General features: G+C 47.9%; 1 protein-coding gene across 2 annotated transcripts; it reads right to left on the bottom strand.

The window, feature by feature from the left end:
• Positions 1-6,491: 6,491 nt before the first annotated feature.
• On the bottom strand, positions 6,492-15,885 carry tmem95 (transmembrane protein 95). 2 transcript variants are annotated; one of them, XM_033016312.1, is made up of 7 exons: positions 15,321-15,885; positions 14,365-14,421; positions 13,137-13,217; positions 10,769-10,789; positions 9,016-9,096; positions 7,890-7,977; positions 6,492-6,808 (listed from the first exon to the last, which is right to left on the bottom strand). In XM_033016312.1, the coding sequence occupies exons 1-7, from the start codon at positions 15,520-15,522 to the stop codon at positions 6,766-6,768; spliced, it is 573 nt and encodes a 190-aa protein (XP_032872203.1). In that variant the 5' UTR covers positions 15,523-15,885; the 3' UTR covers positions 6,492-6,765. The 2 variants fall into 2 exon arrangements, with proteins under 2 accessions (XP_032872203.1, XP_032872202.1); XM_033016311.1 differs by lacking the exon at positions 6,492-6,808 and adding an exon at positions 6,826-6,996.
• Between the last annotated feature and the right edge of the window lie 2,440 nt (positions 15,886-18,325).

Below are 18,325 nucleotides of genomic sequence, written 5' to 3'. Positions count from 1 at the left end.
AGAGGCCATTCGGCCCTTCGAGCCTGCACCGCCATTCAATATGATCATGGCTGATCATCCAACTCAGTATCCCATCCCTGCCTTCTCTCCATACCCCCTGATCCATTTAGCCACAAGGGCCACATCTAACTCCCTCTTAAATATCGCCAATGAACTGACCTCAACTACCTTCTGTGGCAGAGAAGGCTTTAATAATAATAATAATAATAATAAATACTTTATTGATCCCCTCAGGGAAATTCAGATGTCCAGAAGCTCCCAACCAACAAACCCACAGATTCAAAATGAACGCAGACAGAAAATACATAGAATACAATGTGGACACTACCTGAGAGCAATAAATACTTAAAAAGACCAATAATTAACAGTTAAAAATTAATAATTGCAAAATGCATCCCCCTACAGCCTAGCGGTCCGAATTATAAAATCTAATGGCTGCAGGGGTGAAGGATCTCCTGAACCGCTCCGTTCTACAGGGCAGGGAGAGGAGCCGGTTGTTGTTCCGAGTGCTCTTTTGACTCTCCAGAATTATATGGAGGGGATGCCCGGGGTTTTTCAGGATGACCTGCACCTTGTGCCTCATACGCCTCTCAAGCACCTCCATCCCAGAGGTTTTAGGCTTTAGGTTTAACCCCCCTCCCCACCATCAATCCTGAGCTCTGTCCGACCCACCTCATCCACCCGGTGGATGAAGCCCAGTGCAAAACAAAAACTAACCGAACACTGGGCAGTCAGTCGCGGCACTGAGTTTTACAAATTAATTAGTTGGCCGACTTTATCAACAATACACTCAAACAGTCCCCGTGCACACCGCGTGTGTGTGTGTGTGTGTTCCCTCTCCAGGGACACGGATGTCAGCCCGGGAAAAGGGGCAGGTAGCTGAGCCCAATGCCTAGGCCCACGAGCGGCCATCTTGACCAGGCCCAGGAGCAGACCGACAGGGAGGCCCCCCCCCCCCCCCCGAATATTGGGAGCGTGGGGGCTAAAACGTAGCCAATACTTGAGGAGCAGCCCCTACAGATAGTCGAACAGGGGCTGCAACCAGAGGTGTAGTCTACGTGATACGCCGTATACCCACTAAGAAAGCTCCAGCATTTCCGTATGCCCACTTAGAAATGCGCAATGACACGTATCAACTTCGATAGTGACAGAAGTTCTGTTTATTTTATGAATGAAGGTATGACAGTTCTGTCACAGAACTGTCATACTTTCATTCATAAATTCAACCTGTGCGCTGTGTCTCTGTCAGAGTCGCACTTTTCCTTGTCGGAAGTCGGAAAGTCCCGAGTTCCGAGTACAATGGAACGCAGCATTATAATAGCCATAGAGGCTTCCGTCCATGGCCCGTGCCTGTGACCTAGACCTGACTTTGTTTTATTTTGCATGGGTCATGCGCCCTCCGCTGGTCGTGTTTGCGGATGTACTGTTTTTCTTCTCTGTTAAACACTGAACAGATGTTATTTGCATAGGACTTACCAAAGATCCTATAGCGGACTTACTGTGATTGAAAACGTGTATTTTGTGATGCTGTGTGATTGCTGTATTAAGTATGAGTGTGAGACGTCTTAGAACAGTTGCTGATATGTTTTATTTATTTTAATTTACTATTTGAGTATTTTTGTATGGGAAACATAATTCTAAAGAACATGTTTTTATTTTGTATTTTCGCATTTATTGTTTCTTATATAGGGTATTTTATTTTATTGAGTTGTAATTGTTTCTGACAAATGACTAACTCTGTTTTTTCTTGTCTCAAAACTCTAAACAGAGCATGCAGCAGCAGCAGCAGCAGCAATAAATGTCCTGTGTAAAAGACTCAAGTATCCCGTCGTCTCCTTAGCACATTAGTACTGAGGCCAGGCCGGTTACATATACAGTAGTACAGTGTTTATATAGCCAACAGTTATTTATTTATTGATGCTTTATAGTTTATTTGATGCTAGTGGCTAATGGTGATTTTAATTTGACTGTTTATTGTCCAAGAAACTGATGACAATATCGAGTGTTGAATAATCTCAATTACTTATGGTGGTTGTAGGCTACTGTATGTGACAGTGAGTGTGGCGGTGTTTATAGGACGGGTGTGGAAGAGGCTAGGAGGGAATCATCACAGTATACCCACTACAAAAAACTAGACTACACCACTGGCTGCAACCTCCCACACTCCATTACTTACAAAATTCTTAAGGGGTTGGACAGGCTAGATGCAGGAAGATTGTTCCCGATGTTGGGGAAGTCCAGAACAAGGGGCCACACACACAGTTTAAGGATAAGGGGGAAATCTTTTAGGGCCGAGATGAGGAAAACATTTTTCACACAGAGAGTGGTGAATCTGTGGAATTCTCTGCCACAGAAGGTAGTTGAGGCCACGCTAGAGGTAGGAAACATGTTCCCGATGTTGGGGGAGTCCAGAACCAAGTGCCACACACACACACACACAGTTTAAGAATAAGGAGTAAGCCATTTAGAACAGAGACGAGGAAACACTTTTTTTCACAGAGAGTTGTGAGTCTGTGGAATTCTCTGCCTCAGAGGGCGGTGGAGGCCGGTTCTCTGGATGCTTTCAAGAGAGAGCTAGATAGGGCTCTTAAAGATAGCGGAGTCAGGGGATATGGGGAGAAGGCAGGAACGGGGTACTGATTGGGGATGATCAGCCATGATCACATTGAATGGCGGTGCAGGCTCGAAGGGCCGAATGGCCTCTACTCCTGCACCTATTGTCTATTGTCTATCTCGTTGCACATTTCTCTCCCCGAGGGGGGAAACACAGAACGGTGGATTTAAAAGGTCCCCGTGCGTTAGCAATGGAGCTGTCGGTCTGCGAGCCTATCGACGGTGTGGGGGCGGAAATGAACATTAAGTGTCGCGCGGCAATTCTCTCTCAGAGAGAAAGAGGGAGAGAAAACAAACTACATGCACGGCAGCGTGCAGCTGTGCAGTACAGTCACTGCTGTAGTGCAGGGAATGCGACAGACAATGTGTGTGGCACAGGGAGATCTATGTTATAGGAGTGATTTTGTCAAGCTGGGAAAGGGATTCAGGGAAGGTTTACGAGGATGTCCAGTCAAGTCAACGTTATTTGTCACATACACACGTACAAGATGTGCAGTCAAATGAAAGTGGCAATGCCTGCGGATTGTGCAAAAACTGCAGAACAGAACAGAACATGTTAGAAAATATTTTTTTACAAAAGACACAACACAACAGTAAATTAGTCCCTGGTGAGATAAGAGTTTACAGTCCTGACGGCCTGTGGGAAGAAACTCCGTCTCATCCTCTCTGTTTTGACAGTGGAGGCGTTTGCCTGACCGTAGCAGCTGGAACAGTCCGTTGCTGGGGTGGAAGGGGTCCCCCATAATGTTGCTGGCTCTGGATCTGCACCTCCTGGTGTATAGGTCCTGCAGGGGGGGGGCGAGTGTAGCTCCCATAGTGCATTCGGCCGAACGCACCACTCTCTGCAGAGCCTTCCTGTCCTGAGCAGAGATGGGGGGGGATTGAGGGGGGATCTTATAGAAACTTACACCATTCTTAAGGGGTTGGACAGGCTAGATGCAGGAAGACTGTTCCCGATGTTGGGGAAGTCCAGAACAAGGGGCCACACAGTTTAAGGATAAAGGGGAAATCCTTTAGGACCGAGATGGGAAAAACATTTTTCACACAGAGAGTGGTGAATCTCTGGAACTCTCTGCCACAGAATGTAGTTGAGGCCAGTTCATTGGCTATATTTAAGAGGGAGTTAGATGCGGCCCTTGTGGCTAAAGGGATCAGGGGGTATGGAGAGAAGGCAGGTACAGGATATTGAGTTGGATGATCAGCCATGATCATATTGAATGGTGGTGCAGGCTCGAAGGGCCGAATGGCCTCTACTCCTGTACCTATTTTGTATGTACAGGCGGAAACACAGTCTCTTCCGGGTGCTCCGGTTTCCTCCCACACTCCAAAGACATGTAGGTTCGTCGGCCGATTGTCCACTGTAAATTGCCCCTCTTATGTTGGATGTGAAGGATAACGTTGAACTGGTGTGAATGGATGTTGGTTGTTGGTTGGTCATCGTTTCCACACTGTTTCTCTAAACTAAACCATGTTATGCCACATTCACATACACTCCCTACACATTCGGGGCAATTTGCAGTTGTAGGGGGGAACCGGAGCTCCCAGAGGAAACCCACACGGTCACAGGGAGAACAATACACAATAGGTGCAGGAGTTAGAGGCCATTTGGCCCTTCGAGCCAGCACCGCCATACAATGTGATCATGGCTGATCATCCCCAATCAGTACCCTGTTCCTGCCTTCTCCCCATATCCCCTGACTCCGCTATTCTTAAGAGCTCTATCTAGCTCTCTCTTGAAAGCATCCAGAGAACCGGCCTTCACCGCCCTCTGCGGCAGAGAATTTCAGACTCACCACTCTCTGTAAGAAAAAGTGTTTCCTCGTCTCCGTTCTAAATGGTTTACTCCTTATCCTTAAACTGTGGCCCCTGGTTCTGGACTCCCCCAACATCGGGAACATGTCTCCTGCCTCTAGTGTGCCCAAGCCCTTAACAATCTTATATGTTTCAATGAGATCACCTCTCGTCCTTCTAAACTCCAGAGTGTACAAGCCCAGCTGCTCCATTCTCTCAGCGTATGACAGTCCCGCCATCCCGGGAATTAACCTTGTAAACCTACGTTGCACTCCCTCAATAGCAAGAATGTCCTTCCTCAAATTAGGGGACCAAAACTGCACACAAAACTCCAGGTGTGGTCTCACTAGGGCCCTGTACAACTGCAGAAGGACCTCTTTGCTCCTATACTCGATTCCTCTTGTTATAAAGGCCAACATGCCATTCGCTTTTTTCACTGACTGCTGTACCTGCATGCTTACTTTCATAGACTGATGTACAAGGACCCACAGATCCCGTTGTACTTCCCCTTTTCCCAACTTGACGCGATTTAGATAGTAACGGGCGAACTCCACACAGACAGTGCCCGATGTCAGGATTTAACCCGGGTCCCTGACGCTGTGAGGCAGGGGCTCTGCCCACTGTACCACCTATCTTGTGGTAGGTCCGGCAACATCTCTGGGGGACATGAGTAGGAGATGTTTCTCTTCCTCCAGAGATGCTGCCTGACCTGCTGAGTTACTCTAGAACTGTGTCTTTGTAAACCAGTATATGTAGTGCTCAGTGTCGACATCTTGTGGCAACAATGGTTCACTGCATTGTAAGAATCACACATAAAATGCCCTCTTTCTTTATATATATTTAAACCCCCTATTTCTAACTAGAAACATAGAAAACAGGTGCAGTCCCTTCGAGCCAGCACCGCCATTCATTGTGATCATGGCTGATCGTCCCCAATCAATAACCCGTGCCTGCCTTCTCCCCATATCCCTTGACTCCACTAGCCCCCTAGAGTTCTATCTCATTTAATCCATCCAGTGACTTGGCCTCCACTGCCCTCTGTGGCGGGGAATTCCACAAATTCACAACTCTCTGGGTGGAAAAAGTTTTTTCTCACCTCAGTCTTAAATGGCCTCCCCTTTATTCTAAGACTGTGTGTGTGGCCCCTGGTTCTGGACTCGCCCAACATTGGGAACATTTTTCCTGCATCTAGCTTGTCCAGTCCTTTTATAATTGTATATGTTTCTATAAGATGCCCCCTCATCCTTCTAAACTCCAGTGAATACAAGCCTAATGCCCCTGTCCCACTTAGGAAACCTGAACGGAAACCTCTGGAGACTTTGCGCCCCACCCAAGGTTCCCGTGCGGTTCCCAGAGGTTGCAGGTGGTTGCCGGAGGTTGCAGGTAGTGGAAGCAGGTAGGGAGACTGACAAAAACCTCCGGGAACCGCACGGAAACCTTGGGTGGGGCGCAAAGTCTACAGACGTTTCCGTTCAGGTTTCCTAAGTGGGACAGGGGCATTAGTCCTTAATTCCTAACTCTAGTCCTTAATTCTGTAAAGGTGTAAAGAGTAAGAATGTTCTGTTCCCTGGGCAAATGATAATTAAATATTGTTGACTCCAACCCTTCTTGCCTTAACTACAAAACCAACTCCCCAGTCAGTCCCCTCTAAATAGTCCCTGTACCCCAGTAAGGGCAGCACAGTGGGAGAGCTACTGCCTCACAGCACAAGAGACCCAGGTTCGATCCAGCCCTCGGGTGCTGTTTGTGTGGAGTTTGCACGTACTCCCTGTGACCACGTGGGTTTTCTCCAGGTGCTCCGGTTTTTTCCCCCACATCCCAAAGGCGTGCAGGTTTTATAGGTTAATCGGCCCTCTGTAAATTGGTCCCTGGTGGGATAACATTGAAATAGTGTGGGTAGACAAAAATGCTGGAGAAACTCAGCGGGCGCAGCAGCATCTATGGAGCGAAGGAAATAGGCAACGTTTCGGGCCGTTTTTACTCCACATAGAAATAGTGCGAGCAGGTCGATCGATGGCCGGCATGGACTCGATGGGCCGAAGGGCCGGTTTTCTTGCTGTAAATATTTCATTCATTCAAATAAAATCTGGCAGTAAAATTTTGCAAATTTATTGAGCCTTAAATTAAACAAAATGAAGCATAGCTTCAATCAAGAGCAAATGTGTACACTTTTGCACTGTACATCCACACAGTTACATCATACTCATGTCCTGTGGCTGATGTGACCGACTTTGGTCAAGTCTGATCGGATTTAATAATGGGGAATGTTGATGAATGTGAACCAACACATCATAACTAGGTTCTATTAACAAGGCCATTCGATTCTACCGCACGTGGACTTCCAGCGAATAAACCAACCCTCTATTTAACTCCTTTCTCTGTCTTTGCCTGTAAGTTGCGCGATCTGTCGGGGGTAATTTTAATAAAAATATGAAGATGATTAAAGAGCAAATAAGGCCCAGAAAATGTAAAGTGAGATGGTGGGTGCGGTACGAGGTTCCGCGCAAGTCAACAGTCCCAGTGCCGAGAGGCAGAGTTATTGATCACTGGTCAATGAAAGAGAGAGAAAGACTTGTAGGGATTTTTCCTGATCTGGAGAAAAAAAAATTCCTCTTCTAGCATTTCCAAGTTGGGAGGTCATGTTACAATAGACAATAGACAATAGGTGCAGGAGTAGGCCATTCGGTCCATCGACTCCTTTAAGTCAAGACTAAAAACTTATCTATACTCCCAAGCCTTTCCTGACATCCACTGAACGAGGGCTATATGTATTCAAGAAGGAACTGCAGATGCTGGAAGATCGAAGGTACACAAAATGCTGGAGAAACTCAGCGGGTGCAGCAGCATCTATGGAGCGAAGGAAATAGGCAGCGTTTCGGGCCGAAACCCTTCTTCAGACTCATATAGCAGAGGGCTATATGTATGTAGTTTGTTTGTTTATACTATTCTTATAACAAATGTAAAGCACTTCGGCCAACGAGAGTTGTTTTTTAAATGTGCCATATAAATAAATGTGACTTGACTTGACTTCGAGCCAGCACCGCCATTCAATGTGATCATGGCCGATCATCCCCAATCAGTACCCCGTTCCTGCCTTCTCCCCATATCCCCTGACTCCGCTATCTTTAAGAGCCCTATCTAGCTCTCTCTTGAAAGTATCCAGAGAACCGGCCTCCGAGGCAGAGAATTCCACAGACTCACAACTCTCTGTGAGAAAAAGTGTTTCCTCGTCTCCGTTCTAAATGGCTTACCCCTTATTCTTAAACTGTGTGTATGTGGCCCCTGGTTCTGGACTCCCCCAACATCGGGAACATGTTTCCTGCCTCTAGCGTGTCCAAACCCTTAATAATCTTGGGGAAGATGTTTCACTATGAATGGCTTGGACCAGCCCAGACAACTTTGTGGCGAATCCCTTCAGTGCAGGCTGTTGGGAGGCTGCGTAACATTCCTTAACGCCACGCGTGTGTAACCTTCCTTCAACTTACTCGAAGATTAGTGTCACAAAACCGATCAAGATGGAACCAGCCGACAGACCGAGGATCAGGAAGACGGATTCTTGCAGATCAAGCATCTCTGTTGGGGAAACGTAAATGATTAGCCCAGAGACGAGGTGAAGGGAAAGATCGGAGCTGTCCCAACACCAATTCCATCCCCTGAACGAGTGGTGCAACTGGTAGAGCCGTCTCCTCACTGCCCCATCGACTTGGGTTCAGTCCTGACCTGCTGAGTTACTCACGGCCCTGTCCCACTTACGCGACTTATTCGGCGACTGCCGGCACCCGTCATAGGTCGTTGCAGGTTGCCGGAAATTTTCAACACGTTGAAAAACCAGCGGCGACCAGAAAGACGCTACGACTCTTTGGGCGACTGAGGTGACTACTCACGACCGTACAGGCAACATGTCGCGGGCTGGAGCCTGCATGGCCGTGAGTCATCGCCCAAAGAGTCGTACCTTGTTCTGGTCGCCGCTGGATTTTCAACATGTTGAACATTTTCACCGACCTGTAACAATCTATGACTGGTGCTGGCAGTCGCCGAAAAAGTCGCGTAAGTGGGACAGGCCTTTTAGTACTTTGTGCCCTTTCGCATATTAACCAGTGTCTGCAGTTCCTTGTTTCTGCCTTTTATAATGTTTTGTCTTAACTCTCTGTTAGACAATAGACAATAGGTGCAGGAGTAGGCCATTCGGCCCTTCTTTCTTTCCCCTACCCACCGCAATGTCTGAAGAAGGATCCCCACCAGAAGCATTGCCTATCCGTGTTCTCCAGGGATGCAGACAGACCCGCTGAGTTACTCCAGTTTTGTAAGTTAATTGGCTTCTGTTAATTGTCCCTAGAATAGAACTAATATAAGGGGTGACTGCCGGCTGGTACGGGCTTGTTGGGGCGCTGGGCCTGTTTTCATGCAGAATGTCTAAACTAAACTCTTTGTGCCTACCCTATAATTTATAAAGTTGGACCCTTTAGGTTAACGTCTCACTGCCCAGCACCCATCCCCTCCCGAATTTGAGATATAGTGCCTTGCACCTTTAGACTTCAGAGAGCCAATAGACAATAGGTGCAGGAGTAGGCCATTTGGCCCTTCGAGCCTGCACTGCACAGACTCACTCACTCGGCCAGCAAGTCTTCATCGTCCAGCAGTTGACCTTCACCTCTCGACACAGCTTGCAGTTAATGACCTTGGTGGACGTTCCTGGAGGGACAGAACACAAGGTGAACCAGGTCGTGCGTTCACGTGAGGAGCAGAATTAGGCCCTTGGGCCCATCGAGTCTACTCCGCCATTTAATCATGTCGGACCTCCCTTTCCCACTCCTGTCTGTGGAATTCTCTGGTGGAGGCAGGTTCTCTGGATGCTTTCAAGAGAGATAGATAGGGCTCTTAAAGATAGCGGAGTCAGGGGATATGGGGAGAAGGCAGGAACGGGGTACTGATTGGGGGTGATCAGCCATGATCACATTGAATGGCGGTGCTGGATCGAGGGGCCGAACGGCCTACTCCTGCACCTATTGTCACCCCATTCTCCAGCCTTTTCCCAATAACCTTTGACACCTTTTCTAATCAAAAACCTGTCAAACCCCACTTTAAAAATACCCAAATAGCTTCCAGATTCACCACCCTCTGGCTAAAGAAATTCCTCATCAACTTTCTAAAGGTACAGTATGTCCTTTAATTCTGAGGCTGTGACCTCTGATCCTAGACTCTCCCACTAGTGGAAACATCCTCTCCACGTCCACTCTATCCAAGCCTTTCACTATTTCTCTATTAGTGGAGTCAAGGGATATGGGGAGAAGGCAGGCACGGGTTATTGATTGGGGACGATCAGCCATGATCACAATGAATGACGGTGCTGGCTCGAAGGGCCGAATGGCCTCCTCCTGCACCTATTTTCTATGTTTCTAATCGATGTTTCAATTAGGTCCCCCCCCCTCATCCTTCTAAACTCCAGTGTGTAGATGATGCCCATAGCCGCCAAATGCTCATCGTATGTTAACCCGGGATCATCTTCAAAGCCCGCACATCGTGCTCAAGACTGTTCACAGGTCACAGCGCCAATGACCCGGACTTTGTACGTTCTACCTGTGACCGTGTGGGTTTTCTCCAGGCGCTCTGGTTTCCTCCCACGCTCGATAAGATGTACAGGTTTGCAGGTTAATTGGCTTCTGTAAATTGTCCCTGGTGTGTAGGGTGGTGCTGATGCATGGGGTGATCACTGGTCTGCATGGACTCGATGGGCCGAAGGTCCTTTTTCCACACTGTATCTCTAAAGTCATTTCTGTAACTGATCTATATCCGGCTGTAGATAAAAATGCTGGAGAAACTCTGCAGGTGAGGCAGCATCTATGGAGCGAAGGAATAGGTGACGTTTCGGGTCGAGACCCTTTGGGTCTCGACCCGAAACGTCATCTATTCCTTCATCAAACTGAAGAAGGGTCTTGACCCGAAACGTCACCTATTTCTTCACCAGACTGAAGAAGGGTCTCGTCCCGAAACGTTGCCTATTCCTTCGCTCCATAGATGCTGCCTCACCTGCTGAGTTTCCCCAGCATTTTTGTCTACCTTCGATTTCTCCAGCATCTGCAGCTCTTTCTTAAATATATCTTGCTGTACACCCTTCTGCCCCTGTCCCACTTAGGAAACCTCTGGAGACTTTGCGCCCCACCCAAGGTTTCCGTGCAGTTGTGGTTGCCGGAGGTTGCAGGTAGTGGAAGCAGGTAGGGAGACTGACAAAAACCTCCGGGAACCGCACGGAAACCTTGGGTGGGGCGCAAAGTCTCCAGAGGTTTCCGTTCAGGTTTCCTAAGTGGGACAGGGGCATTCCTCATCATAGCCTGGGGATATTAAGAAACCAGTAGGTGGTACTCACTGCATTTGGGGGCACACATAGCTGCAGAAAGAAAAACAACAAAATTGTTATTGCGATTATGAAACATCACCAAGGACTTCACAAGAACATTACGAGCGACTAGTGAGGTGCAGCAAGGCTCGGTTAATTACAAACGATTTAGACGAGGGAATTAAATGTGACATATCTCCATGTTTGCGGATGACACAAAGCTGGGTGGCTGAGAGGAGGATGCTTTGTGGCTGGATAGGTTGGGTGAGTGGGCAGATGCAGTATAATGTGGATGCATGTGGGGTTATCTGCACCGATGTCCTTCCCCCAAATTAGGAGACCAAAACTGCACACAATACTCCAGGTGTGGTCTCACCAGGGCTCTGTACAACTGCAGGAGGACCTCCTTGCTCCTATACCCAAATCCTCTCGCTATGAAGGACAGCGTGCCAATTGCTTTCTTCACTTCCTGCTGTACCTGCGTGCTTACTTTCAGAGAGGCCGTAATCAAAGATCCTACAGCGGAGCAAGATAGTCCACTCGGCGAAAAAGACGTAGTACGGTCATGGGCAGATTCAGGGGTGATTTTCGGCCCCATTTCCGTAACCGGCTTCCGTCTCCGCACCAAAGATCCCGTAGGATACTAGTGTGGAGACGGAAGTCGATTACGGAAAAATCCTCGTAAAAATAAAACCTATTTGGGAAAAATCTTCAGAATTATAATTTATTAACACAAACTGTTCCCCCGCAACGTTGATTACACTGAGAGTCTGGTCGGGTCGGGTTACTAAAATGGATGAAAAAAAGGCCCACGTTCCGCTCCGTTGCGTACTACACGTCAGCCCATTGCATTTAGAAGGAATGGTCTATTTTGCTCCGCTATAGGGTCTTTGGCTGTAATATCTGGCTCTGTCACCTCCTCCTCCCCTCCCCCAATCATTGTCCTCTAGTAGCCAACCCAGCCCTTCCACATGGAGGTTCACCAGCGTTCTTCCAACATGGTTCTACTGCATTCTACACTGCCAGTGTGTGTCAGCCCTGCATTGTTGAGGCCAGCAGTCAACTTCAGGAAGGGAAGCGTCACATATGTTCTTTGTAATAAATATTTCCAGCAAATTGACCCTCTTAATAATACATTTTATTTATGGGCGCCTTTCAAGAGTCTCAAGGACACCTTACAAAAATTGAGCAGGTAGAGGAAAAACATGTAAGGGGAATGAAATAAATAGTAGAGACATGACTAGTACACAAAGTAAAGACAGAATTCAATACAAAACACAGTATGAGGCAATTAATGCACAGATGAAAAGGGACGGGGACGTGGGGCTAAGGATAGGCAGAGGTGAAGAGATGGGTCTTGAGGCGGGACTGGAAGATGGTGAGGGACACGGAATTGCGGATCAGTTGGGGGAGGGAGTTCCAGAGCCTGGGAGCTGCCCTGGAGAAGGCTCTGTCCCCAAAACTGCGGAGGTTGGATTTGTGGATGGAGAGGAGACCGGCTGATGTGGATCTGAGGGACCATGAGGGTTGGTAGGGGGAGAGGGGGTCAATGAGATATGGGGGGGCCAGATGGTGGAGGGCTTTGTAGGTGAGGATCAGGATTTTGTAGGTGATCCGGTGGGAGATGGGAAGCCAATGAAGTTGTTTGAGGACTGGAGTGATGTGATGCCAGGATTTGGTATGGGTGATGAGTCGGGCGGCTGCGTTCAGGACCAGTTGGAGTCGGTTGATGTAGGTGGAGCTGATGCCAAGGAGAAGTGAGTTGCAATAGTCCAGTCGGGAGGAGATGAAGGCATGGATGAGTCTTTCAGCAGCGGGCGGTGTGAGAGAGGGTCTGAGTTTGGCGATGTTGCGGAGATGAAAGAAGGAGGTTTTAATGACATGGCGGATGTGAGGCTCAAGGGAGAGGGTGGAATCAAAGATCACGCCAAGGTTGCGGGCCTGGGGAGATGGGGAGACAGTGGTGCCGTCGATGGTGAGAGTGGGGTTATTGATTTTGCTGAATGTGGCTTTGGAGCCTATGAGGAGGAATTCTGTCTTATCGCTGTTGAGTTTGAGGAAATTATGTTGCATCCAGGTTTTTATAGCTGACAAACAGGAGTTGATATGGGAGAGGGGGGGGGGGGGTTGTGGTGCCAAGGTAGATCTGGGTGTCATCAGCGTAACAGTGGAAGTCCAGGTTGAAGTGGCGGAGTATCTGACCAAGGGGGAGGATGTAGATGATGAAGAGGAGGGGGCCGAGTAAGGAGCCTTGGGGAACGCCTTGAGTGACTGTTCCCCCCCCCCCCGAGCGTGTTGTGTTGTAGAATCTGAGAAAAGTTGGGAATGTGGGGAGATAGGGGCAGCACATCGAAAAGGCAGCAATCAGAAGCCCCGGTGATAGGGAAATGTTTCTTACACTCCTTCGTCAGTTGTGGAAGCTTTTTCTCATAAAGCCAGTCCCAGAATTTGGGCAAATCTTTCAGTGTCTGGTTGAACTCTGCGGAGAGAATGAATGAAAGAATGAATAAGTTTATTGGCCAAGTATTCACATACAAGGAATTTGCCTTGGTGCTCCGCCCGCAAGTGACAACGACATACAGTGACAGTTAGGGATGACACATAAAACATTAATAATAAGACATTATTAATTAAACATGTGAACTAAATAAAATACCAGATTTTTGGTTATTGAGTAGAGCTACTACTCGTGGAAAAAAAACTGTTTTAATGTCTGGCTGTGGCAGCTTTGACAGCATTAATAGACAAATGGAGGTTTTGACAAAATGGACTTTCATTGTAGAATAAGTTCATAAGTGGGTCGATCCCCACTACGGGTGCTGTCTGTACGGAGTTTGCACGTTCTCCCCGTGACCGCGTGCTTTCTCCGAGATCTTCGGTTTCCTCCCAGACTCCAAACACTTACAGGTTTGTAGGTTAATTGGCTTGGTGTAAATGTAAATTGTGCCATGTGTGTGTATGTGTGTGTGTGTGTGTGTGTGTAGGGTAGTGTTAAGCAGGTTCAGGAACAGCTTCTTCCCTGTGGCTGTTACACTACTTAACTCTGCACCTTGGTGATTGCCAGTCACCCCCCCCCGGACACTCCTTCCCCCAGTGACTGATCTCCCCCCCCCCCGAAATCTGCACTACTGCTACTGAATATACATATATATATTTTACTGTTCCATTATTCTGTGTTCGCACTTCTGGGTGAGATGCTAACTGCATTTTGTTGTCTCTGTACTTGCACACTGCACAATGATGATAAAGTTTGAATCTGAATCTGAATCTGAAATCTTAATGTGCGGGTATCGCTGGTCAGTGTGGATTCGGTGGGCCTGTTTCAGCTAAACTATAACTACAGGCCCAGTGCTGTCAAACGCTCATCTTTATGGGCTTGTCCCACTTAGGCGACTTTTTTGGACGACTACCGCGAAATTTTCAACCTGTTGAATTTTTTCAGCGACAGTGCCGACAATTTTGCTGTCGTAGGTTGACGTAGGTGTTGTCGTTTGTTGTCGCCAGGTGTCGTAGGTGAATTCCATTGAAACTAGCCCCTGGCAGTCGCCAAGAGAGTCACCTAAATGGGACAGGCCCTTCAGTCAACCCAGCTAATTCTCGTAAAGTTTAGAAATGTAGAGAAGTACCGATAACACGAAGAACACGGTGAACCTTCTCCGCGAGCATGTTGACTGTCGTTTCATCTGCAAGTAGAACAATCATATCAGAAATGAACGCCACCCTTTCACCGTCTGCCCTCATGCCAGGGTTACATTCCAGTAAACATACCCTTCCCATTCTCAAGAGAACAACACTCATCTCTGCTATGAAACTTAAAATCAAAATACTTTATTCAGGTGATAAATATATACAATACATGAACCGTGCGAAAAATTCATCCAACATTTTCGGAGTCTATACAAATTGTTCAATACAGTCTATATACATTTCTCAAATTTCACGATTCTGTCCCCCGCCCTTGCCACTCATGTGGCCCACTGGCGTGGGATCCCGTCCCTTGTTTTGAGGGGCGTCTCCACAAAACCCTGCCCCCCATGTCCAGCAGCGGAAGGACCCTAGACTGTGGTCCTCCCCCACCGAGCCTTGGTGTTGGCTACACCGAGCTTCAGTGCGTCCCTCAGTAGGTTCTCCTGCAGTCTGCAGCAGGCCAGTCGGCAACATTCCCCGACAGACATATCGCTCAGCTGGGTGGTGAACAACGCTCAGGCAGACCAAAGAGCGTCTTTCACCGAGTTGATGACCTTCCAGCAGCATTCGATGTCAGTTTCTGAATGTGTCCCTCTCAACCCTATTCTCCTGCCTGTTTCCCCGTAACCCCTGACACCCTCACAAATCAGGAATTTGTCAATCTCCGCCTTAATAATACCCAATGACTTGGCCTCTGTGTCGAAATTCCACAAATTCACCACCCTCTGGCTAAAGGAATTCCTCCTCATCTCCTTTCAAAAGGTACATCCTTTTATTCTGCTGGCTATCATGGCCTCTGGTCCTAGACTCTCCCACCAGTGGAAACATGGCAATGAATTCCACAGACTCAATGCACCGAGTGCCCGTGATTCTGATGTAGAATAGACAACCTCACCAATCTCAAACTTGGCCAGGTCTGCCTCAGTGTACTTGGTGCAGTTGGCAGTCTCGTTCAACCTCTTGTACGCTGTGCACAGCATGGCAAACCTGGCCCGTATTCTCTTGTGCGGCAAAGCACAGAGCATGCAGCCCTCTGTCTTGCCCAGGAGAGCCAGCCAGAAGCCGGCGATTGCCACTGCACCAGCTACCGTCCTCATTGCCGTCCCAGTCCGACACCCAGCGTTAAAACATCGCTCGCTGGTCCCGTTGGAGTAGAAGCTGTTGAACGTCAGTTTAACGAGCAGCCTTTACAGTTCCAGCCTTTTATGCTGTCATAAGAATTCCCAGCAAGGCGTGATGTCAGCGATGAACCTGGGGCAGCACAATGGCGCAGCAGGTAGAGCTGCTGACTGACTACAACAGAGTCCCAGGTTCGATCCTGACCTTGGGTGCTGTCTCAGTGCGGATGTTTGAACGGTTTCCCCGTCACCCTGCAGGGCTTCCTCCGTCTCTTCCCACATCCCAAATACGTGCGGGTTTGGAGGTTAAGTTGCGACCCGCTGAGTTACATAAACATAGAAAATAGGTGCAGGAGGAGGCCATTCTGCCCTTCGAGCCTGCACCGCCATTCATTGCTTCTTCTTCTTCTTGCGTATGGCGTGCACAGCCTAAAGTTGTAGGACAACTTGTTCTATTTGATCTTATTTGATTGTGCACGCCAGGTTGATTGCATTAGTTGAGACAGGGTGGGCCAAATGAAGGTTGCAATCTCCCACCCCGCCATTCATTGCCATCATGGCTGATCGTCCCCAATCAGTAACCCGTGCCTGCCTTCTCCCCATATCCCTTGACTACACTAGCCCCTAGAGCTCTATCTAACTCTCTCTTAAATCCATCCAGTGATTTGGCCTCCACTGCCCTCTGTGGCAGGGAATTCCACAAATTCACAACTCTCTGGGTGAAAAAGTTTTTTCTCACCTCAGTCTTAAATGGCCTCCCCTTTATTCTAAGACTGTGTGTGGCCCCTGGTTCTGGACTCGCCCAACATTGGGAACATTTTTCCTACATCTAGCTTGTCCAGTCGTTTTATAATTTTATAAGTTTCTATAAGACTCCCCCTCATCCTTCTAAACTCCAGCGAATACAAGCCTAGCCTTTTCAATCTTTCCTCATAGGACAGTCCCACCGCCATCTAGGGACTCCAGCACTTAGTATTCCAGGCAAGATTCAGCACCTGCAGTTCATTGTGTCGTCATCATTGTGAAATTAATTGAAAGATACAGCAGGGAAACAGGCTCATTCAGCCCGCCGGGCCCACACCGACCTTCACTCAACCGTTCACACTTGGGATAACATGGAACTAGTGTGATCGTTGGGTTGGCATGAACTAACTGTGCCGGAGGGCCTGTTTCCATGCTGTGTCTCTAACTAATATAGTGCATATTCATGGCCTCCATGGCCAGAGCGAGCACCACCGGAAATTGGAGGAACAGCACCTCGTATTCCGCTTGGGGAGTCTGCACCCTGGGGGCATGAACATTGAATTCTCCCAATTTTGTTAGCCCTTGCTGTCTCCTCCCCTTCCTATCTCTCCCTCAGCCCTCGGGCTCCCTCTCCTCCTTTTTCCTTTCTTCTCCCCGTCCCCCATCAGTCTGAAGAAGGGTTTCGGCCATAGAGGCTGCTGCACCCGCTGAGTTTCTCCAGCATTTTTGTGTACCTAGTGCATATTAATGCCCCTCCACCCCCACCCCCAAAGTCCCTCATGCAATTAAGGAATGGTGCAGGAAGGAATTGCATGTTTTATACCTAACATAGGCAAAAGGCTGGAGTAACTAAGCGAGTCAGGCAGCATCTATGGAGAGAAATATTTTGAGTAAAGGAGCAGGGAGGTTCCACTGCAGTTGTACAGGGTCTTGGTGAGCACACCTGGAGTATTGCGTACAGTTTTGGTCTCCTAATCTGAGGAAAGACATTCTTGCCATAGAGGGAGTACAGAGAAGGTTCACCAGACTGATTCCTGGGATGGCAGGACTTTCATATGAAGACTGGATAGACTCGGCTTGTACTCGCTAGAATTTAGAAGATTGAGGGGGGATCTTATAGAAACGTACAAAATTCTTAAGGGGTTGAACAGGCTAGATGCAGGAAGATTGTTCCCGATGTTGGGGAAGTCCAGAACAAGGGGTCACAGTTTAAGGATAAGGGGGAAATCTTTTAGGATCGAGATGAAGAAAACATTTTTATCACAGAGAGTGGTGAATCTCTGGAATTCTCTGCCACAGAAGGTAGTTGAGGCCAGTTCATTGGCTATATTTAAGAGGGAGTTAGATGTGGCCCTTGTGGCTAAAGGGATCAGGGTGTATGGAGAGAAGGCAGGTACAGGATATTGATTTGGATGGTCAGCCATGATCATATTGAATGGCGGTGCAGGCTCGAAGGGCCGAATAGCCTACTCTTGCACCTATTTTCTATGTTTCTAAAATACTCCCCAGTCCATCATCAGCTCTGACCTTCCTTCCATCGAGGGGATTTATCGCAGTCGCTGCCTCAAAAAGGCTGGCAGTATCATCAAAGACCCACACCATCCTGGCCACACACTCATCTCCCTGCTACCTTCAGGTAGAAGGTATAGGAGCCTGCAATAACCAGGTTCAGGAATAGCTACTTCCCCACAGCCATCAGGCTATTAAACCTGGCTCGGACAAAACTGATTATTAATAACCCATTTTCTGTTATTTGCACTTTATCAGTTTATTTATTCATGTGTGTATATATTTATATAATGGTATATGGACACATTTATCTGTTTTGTAGTAAATGCCTACTATGTTCTGTGTGCTGAAGCAAAGCAAGAATATCATTGTCCTATACAGGGACACATGACAGTAAACCCACTTGAACTTGAACGAATGGCCTACTCCTGCACCAATTTTCTATGTTTCTAAAATACTCTTGACTTGGTCAACACCCAACTTGTCCTCTTCACTGAGGGTCTTGTGACGTCACCGCGCCGCCGATTCA

The sequence above is a fragment of the Amblyraja radiata genome, unplaced genomic scaffold, assembly GCF_010909765.2.
Source record: "Amblyraja radiata isolate CabotCenter1 unplaced genomic scaffold, sAmbRad1.1.pri S43, whole genome shotgun sequence".
Taxonomy (NCBI): Eukaryota; Metazoa; Chordata; class Chondrichthyes; order Rajiformes; family Rajidae; genus Amblyraja; species Amblyraja radiata.
Note: the sequence above shows the minus strand (reverse complement) of the source record. Positions and strands in the feature narration are given on the sequence as shown.